Consider the following 13,946-nt stretch of genomic DNA (forward strand, 5'->3'; position numbering starts at 1 on the left):
TGTTGTCCATTTTAGAAGCTCCTCGGAGACTTGTAATCTCTGGACTCCACCGGCAGGAGAGTTACCCTACGATTAACAAGACATTCAATCCAAGTAGTGATCAAAATGAACGGTAACAAAAGCTTGGGTGCCTCTTGGATTTCAGCACTTCTCCCTGCGATTGTCAAAAAGGCTCCTGTTTCTGAGTGGCAATGTTCTTCCCAACAGGTTTTTCTCCGTTGTTTGCACAGTAACCAGGGGCCGAGCTGATCAAGGCAAGGGGAGGGGAGACTGCGTTGAATCTCATTACATAATACTGACTCGGACAAAGTTAATTCATTTCTGTTTGGCGTATGATTGTCCTTTAATCCAGCTGATTAGCTGCTCATGCACGCCTCTTCCTCTTTAACTGTCCTCTGCAGTCTGACATAAAAAAAATTCACATTCATTCTTTAACTGGTTGCATTTAGTTTGGTGAACGTCGCGTTCAACCTTAAAATTGTCCCTTGTTATGGTTGATTATGGCACTTTGGCATTCACCTGAAACGTTTATTAAAGGGCAATTACTGGCTTTCAGCCAAAAGCAAAGAGTTTGTGCAGACTGTGCAGGTTTTTATTGGCTGTAAGTGGTCATAAATGCGGTTGCCAGTGTGACGGGAAGAAAAAAAAAACAGATGGACGCACACCTTAAAGCCCGTAGGACCACAGTATGGTGTCCTTTTCCATGATGTTGTGTGTCATGTGGGCAGCACAGATAAATATAGTGCCACTGCTACGTGTACTATGAGTGCGGGGTCGCAGGACAAAAAGGACGATGGATATCCTGAACAGCTGCTTTTATCATTCATGGCTGACTTCTTCGCCCTGGCCGGTGTCCGTTAAGTGACTCACGCTGTTCCATTTGCGATTTTCTTCCCAGAACGAGAGGTCGCCGTGAATGTGAGTGTCCACAGGGAGCTGTGTTTGTATGTGCAGGCAGTCAGCTATGAAATGAAGGGATGATACGGACTCTGTAAACTCTTTCCAGGAACAGCAGGCTTGGTAAATACTTGGGTCTGTGTGGTGTCCCCCTCCATTTTACTCTTTTAACCTCTGTTGTTGTTTTTATTTCACCTTGTCCATCTACCTCACAGCAGTTCACCATTCATGAACTGATGTGGGAAGATGAGGAAAACCTAAAAAGCATTTACCGCTGCCTCTTTAATGAAGTTAACCGTGGGGGCCGACTTGTTACAACCATGACAGTGATTAATGATTTGTTGAATTCTCACTGAATGTCCTCATTAAAGCTCCTACCAGCACCTCTGGGAGGTGATTTTATTTTGAATATTGAAATAAAAAGTGTTTTTCTTCTCAAGCCTTATAAAAATATTTACCAAGGGCCAAACTCTTTCTTCTCTGTTCCACAGATGTTGGGTCAGTCGAGGGCCTGGCGTACCACCGCGGTTGGGATACATTGTACTGGACCAGTTACACAACCTCTACCATCACTCGCCACACTGTTGATCAGAGCCGCTCTGTGGCCTATAACCGCAACACTGTGGTCACTATGTCTGGAGACGACCACCCCAGAGCCTTTGTGCTGGACGAGTGTCAGGAGTGAGTCATTGATATTGAAACTTGATGTTCTGCACTCGGGGCCCAGTTCCCAATAGTATTTCTTTTCCTTTTGAACAGGAGATTTATTTTAGTTCATTAAACCGTAACTTTTATACCAAGACATTTCTGGAGCTCCTACATAATGCATGTCCTGTCCTTGTTCCCACTACAGTCTCATGTTCTGGACCAACTGGAACGAGCAGTCTCCCAGCATCATGAGGGCTTCTCTGAATGGAGCCAATGTGCTTGTGATCATCGGCAAAGACATTAAAACCCCCAACGGCCTGGCCATAGATCACCGCGCTGAGAAACTCTACTTCTCCGACGCCACCTTGGACAAGATTGAACGCTGTGAATACGATGGAAGCAGCCGTTATGTGAGATACCCCTTTGTTTTTTTTTTCTCTTTTAGCTGTAAGGGAAATAAACCATCAAGACTTTGAGATAAAATTTCAGTGGTCTGTGAAATCATGGCTGCAATTTTCTGCTTCAGGTCTTGTTGAAGAACGAGCCTGTCCACCCGTTTGGCTTGGCTGTGTATGGAGACTACATCTTCTGGACTGACTGGGTGAGGAGGGCCGTCCTTAGAGCTGACAAGTACACAGGAGGAGACATGAAAGTGCTGCGTGCCGACATCCCGCAGCAGCCAATGGGCATCGTTGCCGTGGCTAATGACACCAATAACTGTGAGTATCATTTACTGATGTCATTGCAGGGTTCGTATAGTTTGCTCCTCTGAATTTCATCATTCCTGCAAGTGTCATTGGTGTTGTAAAGGTTTGTTCCTGGGTTTTCCGGAGTAACAATTGCGACTGAAATACCTCAAATTAATATTGGATGATATCTTATACATATTTTGGCCCTGTAAAGATAAATTGCAATCACTTTGGTGATCACCAGTGTCATTATCATGTCAAAATTTAAATTTCTCCTATACTTAGTTTTTTTTAATGTCATCCCCATAAAACTCAGCTGTACTTTGTGTTTTTGTTGACTAGAAAATGTTGGCGCGCTATCACACTAAACTAAGTTGGCGAATTTGGTGTACATTATCTGTATACAATGCTTGGTATCATTGTGAGAATGTTGCCATGCTGATGTGAGCATTTATCCTCACAGAGCAACTACCATGGCTTAGCCTTATCTTGTTTACTATGGAGGGAAACCTCCACAGACTATAAATATGGTCAGGCAAAAAAGCTGAATTCTATGTTTTAATAGTTCTTTCTTTATGGCACGGTATAGTGTCTTCATTTCATTACGTTACCTGATGCCCTGCAGAGAGAAATGCCTCCTTGACACCCTGTGTTACACATTCTCCAGGTGAGTTTTCTCCTTGCCGAATCAATAATGGAGGTTGCCAAGACCTGTGTCTGCCTACATCCGATGGACGGGTCAACTGCAGTTGCCGCGGAGACAGACAACTTCTGGATGACAACACCTGTGCTTGTAAGAGAGAGAAAGAGAGAGTCCTCAATCATTTAAGCATTAAAATGTTTGATTGTCATTTAAATGAGACATTTCTGCCTCACCAGCACTGAACATATCATGCGGAAGTGTGGATGACTTTGAGTGTGGCAACGGTGACTGTATCAACTACAGCCTGACGTGTGACGGCATGGCCCACTGCAAGGACAAGTCTGATGAGAAACAGTCCTATTGTGGTGAGTTCCATTCATGGAGCTATTTGCAAGAGACCAATGAGCTGTCACAGGTCATTAATCATATTTTTAGATTTGCAGATATTAGCCGATGTGTCGTGTTCCTCAATTTAGACTGAGTGCACGCTCTGCACCTTCCTGTTACCATGTTACTCTTAACTAATTGCACACACTTCTGCTAATATTATGTACATTATGTATAATTATATTCCTTATACTTCTATAGTTTTGCGCTTCTTATATTTTTACATTTCTGATGTTGTTTTTTAATATTTATATGGTGGGTTGTGTGTCTGATACCATGCTGCTGTAACACCGGAATTTCCCAGTTTGGGATCATTAAAGAACATCTATCTATCTATCCATCAATTAACCAATCATTACAAGATCACGAGAAACAGGTGACAATAGAATAATCTACAAGAAAAAGGGGGAAAGAAATGTTCATTATGAGCATGGGGGAGCAGAGAGAAATAATCAGTTTAGATCAAAAATATTCATTTAAATAGTACTAATTAACTGCTCTTCCTCCACAGCCAATCGCATTTGTAAGAAGGGCTATAGACGCTGTATGAATGGCCGCTGTATTGGCCACCAGTTCTGGTGCGATGGCACAGATGACTGTGGTGACCACTCAGATGAACTGCCCTGTAACAGTAAGTAACTTATGTCCATTTTATGTGTTTAACTAACTGATGCACAGAGAGACACCATGTTGGTTCCATTAAAGAGGTTCTCATGTTCTCATATTATGGCACATTTTAAACTCTTGATCTGCACATTTGAATTAACTGGATTAGTTCTGAAATGCTCTATCACTGGCACATAATGACCAAAAAACGTCTTAATCAAGGGGTCGTATTTGCTTTTGAGGGTGTACTTGCTCACCCATTTGTAAATTTAAAAAAAACCCTGTTGTGCTTCCTGCAGTGACCCTGTGCAAAGTAGGAGAGTTCCAGTGCAAAGACGGAAGCTGCATCTCCAACTTCAGCCGCTGTGACCAGGTGGTCAACTGCGAAGATGCCAGTGATGAAATGAACTGCCGTAAGTGATCTGCCACAATTCCCTTTCAACAGAATTTCCTCCTTATCCACCAGACGATGAAAAGATAATGTAATGGAAAAGTTGGTTCCCAGCTATGAAATTAAGAGAATGAGGTTTAACATTGTAGAAAATAGCTTCATTTTAACATTTTTATTCCTGCTTTTTCCATTTTTCTCAGAGGCCACAGATTGCGCCCGTTTCTTCCGCCTGGGAGTGAAAGGCGCGTCTTTCCAGAGCTGTGAGAAAACCACCCTGTGTTATCTGCCCTCATGGGTGTGTGACGGCAATAACGACTGTGGAGACTATTCCGATGAGAGAAACTGCCCAGGTTACCAGCGTTGTTTCCCCCATGAATGCTTAAAACTTTTCTTAAATTTTCATAGATTATACATTCTGGTTTTTTGTTTTTTTTTTGTCTTGCAGATAAAAGGAAGCCTAAATGTCCAGTGAACTTCTTTGCCTGTCCCAGCGGTCGCTGCATTCCAATGAGCTGGACCTGTGATAAGGAGAACGACTGTGAGAACGGAGCTGACGAGACACACTGTGGTCAGTCTTCCACAAAGTCGTCCTCTAAATACCCAGACGTTTCTTGAACACACAAAACATACCAGAATAACCAAGTTGTTTTTCTTTAGACTTCCTGCCGCACATGGAAAACATGACTTATGGTCAGGGTAAATCTAATTATTCCTCCAAAATGCTGAGCTCTCTCTGCTTTCCTTTTTGCAGACAAATTTTGTACATCCACCCAGTTTGAGTGTGGGAACCACCGCTGTATTTCCAGTCACTGGGTGTGTGATGGCTCTGATGACTGTGGTGATGGTTCTGATGAGGACCAGAAATGCAGTAAGTGTCAGATTACTAACACCCACTAATATAAAAAAAGTACTTCCTCCCACGCCCAGTAAAGTCATTTGGCTGTATGTGTAAGAGTTCCTGATGTTATATCATCAACTAACTTTCCCATACGGTTGTCATAGAATCTAAGACCTGCAGTCCTGAGGCTTTCCAGTGTCCGGGATCCCACATGTGTGTGCCACAACGCTGGAAGTGTGATGGAGACAAAGACTGTCCTGATGGAGCTGATGAGAGTGTCAAGGCTGGCTGCAGTGAGTGGGACTCTGACTAAATAATAACCCCAAAGAAGAATCTGTCATCTGTCGTTTTACTGTTTACTGTTAAAATATGGAGAAACACTCTGACTAAGCTCCATGTCCGTTAACCAGCGTGTCCCTTTTTCCTCCAGTGTACACCAACAACACTTGTGATGCCGAGAACGAGTTCATGTGCCAGAACAGACAGTGCATCCCCAAGCACTTTGTGTGCGACCATGACATCGACTGCTCCGATGGTTCGGACGAATCCCCAGAATGTGGTGAGTGCCTGTGGCTTTTGTGTCCTGGAAATTGAGGATCTCTAAGTCGGAATGTGAAATAAATTCTGAGTGTGGCTAATGGCAAAGAAAAAATGTATCACCTCTGTGACAAAGAGCACCTTGTGGATTATTTGAATGCACATACATTTCCAAATAGACGTACTCCTTTTCAGCCTTTCCAAATCATTCTGTAAAGGTTAATACTTAACATACTCTTGTCCTGGTGTAGAATATCCAACATGTGGCCCAGATGAGTTCCGCTGTGCCAACGGTCGCTGCCTCAACCAGAAGAAATGGGAGTGTGATGGAGAGTTTGACTGTCAGGATCGTTCTGATGAAGCTCCCAAGAACCCTCGCTGCACGGACACGGGTAGGGGTTACAATTACCTTGCGTTGATTTTTCTCTACCAAATTAATTAAGTTTCAGTAATGACATGACCAACATCCTGTTAAGAAAGGCTGCGGCAGCACCCTATTCCAAAGTGACACTAATCTGTGACTTGTCTGTGATTTCAGAGAGGACGTGCAATGACTCGGCCTTCATGTGCCACAACGGCAAGTGTTTGAACGAGACTCTTCTGTGTGACCGCAATGATGACTGTGGCGATGGCTCCGATGAACTCAACTGCTTCATCAACGAGTGTCTCAACAGCAAGCTGAGTGGCTGCTCGCAGCTCTGTGATGACCTCAAGATTGGCTTCAAGGTAAGCCATCCCATTGGGTGTTTTTTAATTATATTTATTCTTTTTAAGCTATTGTTTTCTGGCAATTTCCACTAGATCAGATCAAATTACTTCATGACATCACTGATTTTGCTTGGGCAAGAAATAATACTACAAATACGCACAAGGCTGCCTCACAGACAATGAGGTTAATCCCATTAATGGTGAGTTAGTGAGGACCTGAAGTTGAAAAAAACGTTTTTGGAACCCCTCACTTCAGACATGTGGCTGTGCAAAATAAAAAAATGTTTCGGCTTCTCGAAAGTTGGAGGCGGTTCTTAGAACAGCTTGAACTCTGTGTGAACTCTCATGTCTTTGGAGCCGAGGCTGTGGTCAGTGTCATTTGATAATGTTCAGAAACCATTTGGATGTTTTTGTCAAGATATCAGTACAGAGGCTTTTGGGAAAAACAACCAATTTGTCAGGTTGACTGACAGACTTTGTGAGAAGTGGTGGCGGGCCCCGGTGCTAGAACCTGCAGGCTGTGAGATGTTGACACATCCTCTGTGCTCTTGCTCCCTCCAGTGCCGGTGTCATCCTGGTTTCCAGCTGAAGCGGGACGGGAAAACTTGTGTGGATATAGACGAATGTACAACCACCTACCCTTGTTCTCAGCGCTGCATCAACACACATGGCAGCTTCCACTGTCTCTGCGTGGATGGCTTTGAACTCAACCCCAATGACCCCACCATCTGCAAGTCCACATCAGGTAAGGCACGCGTGTGCATGTTTTGCATTAAGCAGGTTGCTCATAGCCAATTCAATCCTGAAGCATTTGTTTTCTCTCTTTTGGTGTCTGTGTGCAGAGGAGGAGCCATATTTGATCTTTGCTAACCGGTACTACCTGAGGAAACTCAACCTGGACGGTTCCAACTACACTCTAATAAAACAGGTGAGAGTCTCACCTGTTCTGGTTCAGTTTTACCAACTGAAACACTGCAAGGTGAAGCTCTTATTGTCATCTCTCTACACACTTGTCCTCCATTTCAGGGTCTGAATAACGCAGTGGCACTGGACTTCCACTATGCAGAGCAGATGATCTACTGGACAGATGTGACCACTCAGGGCAGCATGATCCGACGCATGCATATGAACGGCAGCAACATAGAGGTCAGGAATTCAAATCCCCTTTTTATCTTATGGGAAATTTTAGCTATATTGGTGCTGAAGACCACTGGTCAACTTAATCACTGTCTTACCCTGTGACTGACTGATCTGGCAGGTGCTACACCGGACCTCCCTGAGTAACCCGGATGGCTTGGCTGTGGACTGGGTCGGTGGGAACTTGTACTGGTGTGACAAAGGCCGGGACACCATTGAGGTGTCGAAACTCAACGGGGCCTATCGGACTGTGTTGGTCAACAATGGACTAAGGGAACCTCGAGCTGTCGCTGTGGACGTACGCTACGGGTGAGATAGTTCATCTCAGTCTAAGCTCTTTTGTTTTTAACCTCCGAGATATGTTTGAAATCTAAAGAATGAGTAATTATAATTGGTACACTGTCTTTATGCTCTGACATTAAGGTACCTGTACTGGTCTGACTGGGGTGACAACCCTCACATTGGGAGAATTGGGATGGACGGTACCAACAGAAGCGTCATCGTAGAGGATAAGATCACTTGGCCTAATGGACTAACCCTAGACTTCATCAATGACCGGATATACTGGGCTGATGCCAGGGAGGACTATATTGAGTTTGCAAGCCTGGACGGCACCAACAGACACACAGGTAACTTGCCAGTACACACTCAGAGCAACATGGAGGGTTACACTTTTTTGACTGATAGTTGACAGTGTGAGGTCTACCTTTGACCGATAGTGTAAGTGCTAGTCTGCTAGTGGAGCAAGGCAGTGCAGAAATGTTCCCCTCGACGAATACACGCATACTTATACTCGTTTGGGAGCCCCCAAGCATCAGATGGCAGCTCAGTTGTTGACTGTGGGCCTGGAGTCCTGCAGCACAGGCCCAGGGGAGAAGAAAAACTGAATAGGGGAGATTGTCCTCATCGGCGAGGCTTCCAGCATGTATGACGTCTGCATAGCTCTCGGCCGTTTCGCACACCCGCTACAATAGTTGATATTGTGAGCCGGCCGGGTGAGCAGAGGAATTCTGGAGCTCAGCGGGGCGTCTGTATGGAAATATCTCACATTCACTGAGCTCTGCTCAACACATGAACAGCTTTGGCATCCCATAATTCCTTGGAGGAACAATGTACATGATGTAAAATTGTGGGTGTATGGGGATTGCAAACAATCTTCAGGATTCACGTGTGAGCGAGCATTGTGTTGTGGATATGTTTTTAAATACAGTTTATATGAAATTACAAAGGCAATTCAGTATAGATCACATAGTCTTGTATTACCTTGGTGGTGTTAGTCTACTAGTAGGATGTCCAGTGCACCCCTCCTTTAATATACACACACACACACCATACAAACACCAGTGTGGCCCTGTGTGTGTTTGCAGAACAAGACTTGGCCTGTTTGCATTCAGATAAGCATTGACCAAAGGGCGCTTCATACTAATCCGTCTAATATCTCCGTTCAACCTGATGTTGTGCAGCCACTCCTATAATACATCTCAACAATATTTTAATTGTTTAAAGGCACCCTGTCTGTTATAATCAATGCTGAGATTCCAGTAACTCAATGACAAGATGCGTGTGTGTGCATGCATCATGTGTCCTCCTGCATGGGCCTATACCTGCGTGTGCGATGTATTTGGAATGCTGTGTACGACAGAAAAACAACGGTTGTGTTTCTATAACGCACCAACCTCAAACATGGAGAGTAAACACATGATACGATAAGAATATGGGAGCAGAAAAAGGTCCAGTTTTGAGTGTACAGCCTAATGGGGTGTAGAGAACCATTACATAACACGCTGATATAGTGGAGCCACTGTAGCAGAGAACCACACCCCTGCCTCTGATTTCCCAGAAGTTTCTCTTTGGTATACAGCGTCACAGCAGCGAGAATGAGAAACAATCGATTGGTCAATGACTTTCTAGAACATGAAGAAGACTTGAGACGTGTATCATATTTACCTGATTCTCATATTTATCAGATTAGACACTGGTTGTTTAATGTTGCACCCACACTTGGCTTTGAGTCGCTCTGTTTTGGAAAGCAGACTATCAATTAGAATTCTAAAAATGAAATCTTCAGTGTGAATGGTTCAGTTATTTCCGCAAAAACTATGTGATTGATTGACTTATTGATTGTGTGTGGCCCTTCGCAGTTCTCAGCCAAGACATCCCCCACATCTTTGCCATGACTCTGTTCGAGGAGTACATCTACTGGACCGACTGGGAGACAAAGTCCATCAACAGAGCTCACAAGAGTCTGGGTACCAACAAGACCACCTTGATCAGCACCCTGCACCGGCCCATGGACATCCACATTTACCATCCCTATCGCCAGCCTGAGGGTAAGTGGCAAACTCGGCAAGCAACACGTAGAAAATGAAGTGTAAAGATTTGTAAAACAGTTTGAAGGCAATAGGGGAGACAGTAGAGACCATGATTTAACCCACAGGTTTATATGGTGTCCCATACCATATAATGGCTGTTAATATAATCCCCCCCCCCAGTTTTTAAATAACATATACCAAACCCTATTGCCCAACATGTCTTTCCTAACTCTGTGACAAGCATTAAGGAGTAATGGTTATTTGTATTGATATATAGACATAATTGCAACTCTTCCTACTTTAATCTAGAAAAAATAAAATAATCTTTTTCTTTTTCTTTCCCAGTGCTCAACCACCCGTGCCAGACGAACAATGGCGGCTGCAGTAACCTCTGTCTCCTCTCTCCTGGAGGAGGCTACAAGTGTGCCTGTCCCACCAACTTCTACCTGGCCAATGATCAGCGTACCTGCATGTCCAACTGCACAGCCAGCCAGGTACTGTAGGGGAGGCGGTGTAAACAACTCATCATCAATGTGAATATGACTTAATGACTTCAGTGGATAAATGGCTTTTTCATATCCCGATTTCCCGGCTTATTTGATGAACTCCTTACACCAGGTGATAGTGTATCGACAGCTGGTTGGTGGCCCAGTGCCATGGTAGCGAGCTTCTGGTTTGTCAATGCCACTGAAGCGGTGGAGTGCCTTTTATGTTATGTCCTATCATCACTTTGATTCATTATCTCTCTTCCTGCTGTAGTTTGTGTGCAAGAACGACAAATGCATTCCCTTTTGGTGGAAATGTGACACGGAGGATGATTGCGGTGACCGATCGGACGAGCCGGCGGAGTGTCGTAAGTGTGAAAGATGATTAGAAACACTAAAACCTGGCACCAAATTTACTCTAACTCATTATTAAAGGAATTATTCTGCAGTGAGGAGTTCAATTATCTTGTCAAACTGTGACTCTCTCTTCCAGCTGAATTCAAATGCAGGCCCGGGCAGTTCCAGTGTGGCACGGGCATCTGCACCAACCCTGCCTACATCTGTGATGGAGACAATGACTGCCAGGATAACTCAGATGAGGCCAACTGTGGTATGTCTCTTTTTTATATATATATATACAATTGTTTATTCCTAAATCATTTTCTTGGATTTTAATATTCTAAATCCTATCCTGCCTATTTTTTCTTATATGCCACCAAAACCTTATCCATTTGACTGATTATAGCATTATAGTATCTGCGGTTTTTCTCTTTGTTTCTCTGCAGATATTCATGTTTGCTTGCCGAGCCAGTTCAAATGTTCCCACCCAAGTCGCTGCATCCCGGGCATCTTCCGCTGTAACGGCCAGGACAACTGCGGAGAAGGGGAGGATGAGAAAGACTGCCGTCAGTTCCAAGCTTTAACGCCGATATTTCATTCTCTCACTTTGTTTGTTTAATTTCCTTCACTCACTATGAATCTGTTTTTCCCTCCCATAGCCGAGGTCACGTGTGCTCCCACCCAATTCCAATGTGCCATCACCAAACGCTGCATACCTCGCGTGTGGGTGTGTGACCGCGACAATGACTGTGTGGATGGATCTGACGAACCTGCCAACTGCAGTAGGACTCTCAGCTTCTTTTTTATTTCTTTTTTATTTTGAGTCATTCAGATTAGCTATGTATATAACTGGCCCGCAAATGTCTCCCCCTCCAGCCCAGATGACTTGTGGTGTGGACGAGTTCCGGTGCAAAGACTCTGGACGCTGCATCCCTGCTCGTTGGAAGTGTGATGGCGAGGACGACTGCGGCGATGCATCGGATGAACCAAAAGAGGAGTGTGGTAAGAATCTCCTCACCTTTTTATAAAAAAAAATTTGAAAAATGCACAAAGGAGACTTTTATGTCACTGACTTTGTTTTTCTGTTATTTCTGCTTTTATCTAATAATTGATAATAATAATTTCCTGTGCTTTGTACAGCTGAGAGGACATGTGAACCGTACCAGTTCAGATGTAAGAACAACCGCTGCGTTCCGGGCCGCTGGCAGTGCGACTATGACAACGACTGTGGGGACAACTCGGATGAAGACAAGTGTAGTAGGTGTCCCTCTCAGCTCGGAAACAACACCTCCGTGCTGCCGACATCTGTTATCTCACCTTGTCCAGTGTCACTTACATTCACGCCCTTGCCTCTTCCACTGGTAACATACTCACTTTGCACATTTGTCTTGTTAACTGTGCACATGAAGTCACTTGTGCAGCACTAACATCTATTCCCTGTCATTTCTGATGCATCTTACCTCATCTGGTATTTGTTTCATTTCATACTGTCCTGTTGGCTTGAGCCAGAGGTAAGTCACTCCACTTTCATATGAGCCTCTTCCATATCCAGTGTCACCTCCTCGCTGTCTCTCTTTACCCGTCACTATCTTGATAAGATTCTCATCCTGTCCGACTGTGATCCCCACACACCTGTGAGTGGCTGAGCTCGAAATATACCTTTTTTTTTGTATTTCTTACATTGTGATGTACTGCTTTTCTTTGCCACTAGATGACACTGCACAACACTTTATTTGTAATGCGAATGTAATTAATACCTTACGTTTAACATATGGGAGATTTGCTCATTCTCTGTCTGCAGTTTCCTGTGTGCTTGTTTCAGCTTGTCTGTGCTGTCGATGGTGTCGTCATTGTGTTGACGTTAACCTTGTCATTCTTCTTCTGCAGTGCCTCGACAGTGTTCAGAAAGTGAGTTTGCCTGCACGAACGGTCGCTGTATCGCCGGAAGGTGGAAGTGCGATGGAGATCATGACTGTGCTGATGGATCTGATGAGGTGCAGAAACTTTGCGTAACATTTTAATATTTTCTGAAGATAATGTGGTGATAATTGGTGTGTTTAGTTAAGTATAGAAGCTGATCCTCGGTTGGTTGTAAAAATGTCTGCAGAATGGTTGCGATCTGAAGTGTGACAACGACCAGTTCCAGTGTAAGAACGGACACTGCATTCCCATCCGCTGGCGGTGTGACGCTGACCCCGACTGCATGGACGGCAGTGACGAGGAGAACTGTGGCAGTGCTGGTGAGTGTACATTGTAATCTCTAATATATGTATTTTACTCTTATTTTTGTAATGTTTGATAATAAATAGATAGATTAGATATAAAGTGACATTGTGATGAGACTGAAATGTGTGACTATGATTTGACACACATCTGGACTGTTGTTGCAAAACACCCAGATGTTAAATGCCATATAATGGTGTATCAACTTTTATGCAAACTAAAAATCAGCAGCAAAATTATATTTTCCTCCTCTTGTTTTTTCTCAGCTGGGCGTCACTGCCCTCAGGATGAGTTCCAGTGTAACAACACTTTGTGTAAACCCCTCGCGTGGAAGTGTGACGGGGAGGATGACTGCGGGGACAACTCTGACGAGAATCCCGAGCAGTGCAGTGAGTGCAGCCTCGTGAATCGCACGCATCTTAAATACTCTCAGAAGTCATATTTTGTCCTGAACTATTTTTCCTTCCCTTTCCCCCCACCGTTTGTCTCCAGGGAGGTTCCAGTGTCCTCCCACCAGAGCTTTCCGCTGCCACAACGACCGCGTATGTCTGCAAGTGTCAAAGAGATGTGACGGTGTTAATAACTGCGGCGACAACTCAGATGAACTCAACTGCCGTAAGTTGTTGATTTGTTTAGAATCGCTTTTTAAAAAAACTTTCAATATGGAGATTGCTGACGTGTGCTTGCGCATGTGTGTGTGTGTGTACAGAGGCCCCTCCAGCTGTTCCCACATGTGAGAAGGACGAGTTCTTGTGTGCAAACAGCAGATGCATCAGCTCCACTCTGCGCTGTAACTTCTTCAATGACTGTGAAGACTACGGCTCCGATGAGATCAACTGCAAAACAGGTGCCTCTCCTTGAAGCTCATTGCTGTTTTATAACTGACTGCAGATCTGAGGACTCCGGAGTTTGACATTCAAATGCACTGACTCATCTCTCTCGTGTTGGCTGCTTGTTTTTCAGACACCAAGCTAAATGACTGTAGGAGCAACAGGACTCAGTGCGGTGATGGAGACGAAGCTCACTGTGTCACCAATGGCACCGACTCCTTCTGTGCCTGCAAACCAGGATTCAAAAAGATGGGTCACCAGACCTGTAGAGGTACA

At 44.3% G+C, this 13,946-nt stretch overlaps 1 protein-coding gene across 2 annotated transcripts in view; it reads left to right on the top strand.

Annotated features, from left to right (window-relative positions):
• lrp1ab (low density lipoprotein receptor-related protein 1Ab) overlaps positions 1-13,946 on the top strand; it is an 81,067-nt gene that overhangs the window by 59,744 nt on the left and 7,377 nt on the right. For both annotated transcript variants that reach the window (XM_035644044.2, XM_035644045.2), the window contains exons 42-74: positions 1,389-1,578; positions 1,751-1,955; positions 2,072-2,264; positions 2,902-3,027; positions 3,114-3,242; positions 3,776-3,895; positions 4,170-4,283; positions 4,462-4,611; positions 4,707-4,829; positions 5,013-5,129; positions 5,264-5,392; positions 5,530-5,658; positions 5,888-6,028; positions 6,175-6,362; positions 6,906-7,089; positions 7,187-7,272; positions 7,371-7,490; positions 7,603-7,790; positions 7,905-8,110; positions 9,623-9,811; positions 10,139-10,287; positions 10,553-10,646; positions 10,772-10,888; positions 11,064-11,183; positions 11,277-11,399; positions 11,494-11,619; positions 11,758-11,874; positions 12,505-12,611; positions 12,725-12,857; positions 13,107-13,229; positions 13,333-13,455; positions 13,550-13,687; positions 13,804-13,941. In XM_035644044.2, coding sequence (XP_035499937.2) covers positions 1,389-1,578; positions 1,751-1,955; positions 2,072-2,264; positions 2,902-3,027; positions 3,114-3,242; positions 3,776-3,895; positions 4,170-4,283; positions 4,462-4,611; positions 4,707-4,829; positions 5,013-5,129; positions 5,264-5,392; positions 5,530-5,658; positions 5,888-6,028; positions 6,175-6,362; positions 6,906-7,089; positions 7,187-7,272; positions 7,371-7,490; positions 7,603-7,790; positions 7,905-8,110; positions 9,623-9,811; positions 10,139-10,287; positions 10,553-10,646; positions 10,772-10,888; positions 11,064-11,183; positions 11,277-11,399; positions 11,494-11,619; positions 11,758-11,874; positions 12,505-12,611; positions 12,725-12,857; positions 13,107-13,229; positions 13,333-13,455; positions 13,550-13,687; positions 13,804-13,941 — 4,635 coding nt within the window. The remainder of the gene's footprint in view (positions 1-1,388; positions 1,579-1,750; positions 1,956-2,071; positions 2,265-2,901; positions 3,028-3,113; positions 3,243-3,775; positions 3,896-4,169; positions 4,284-4,461; positions 4,612-4,706; positions 4,830-5,012; positions 5,130-5,263; positions 5,393-5,529; positions 5,659-5,887; positions 6,029-6,174; positions 6,363-6,905; positions 7,090-7,186; positions 7,273-7,370; positions 7,491-7,602; positions 7,791-7,904; positions 8,111-9,622; positions 9,812-10,138; positions 10,288-10,552; positions 10,647-10,771; positions 10,889-11,063; positions 11,184-11,276; positions 11,400-11,493; positions 11,620-11,757; positions 11,875-12,504; positions 12,612-12,724; positions 12,858-13,106; positions 13,230-13,332; positions 13,456-13,549; positions 13,688-13,803; positions 13,942-13,946) is intronic.

Source organism: Scophthalmus maximus, chromosome 3 (genome assembly GCF_022379125.1).
Source record: "Scophthalmus maximus strain ysfricsl-2021 chromosome 3, ASM2237912v1, whole genome shotgun sequence".
Taxonomy (NCBI): Eukaryota; Metazoa; Chordata; class Actinopteri; order Pleuronectiformes; family Scophthalmidae; genus Scophthalmus; species Scophthalmus maximus.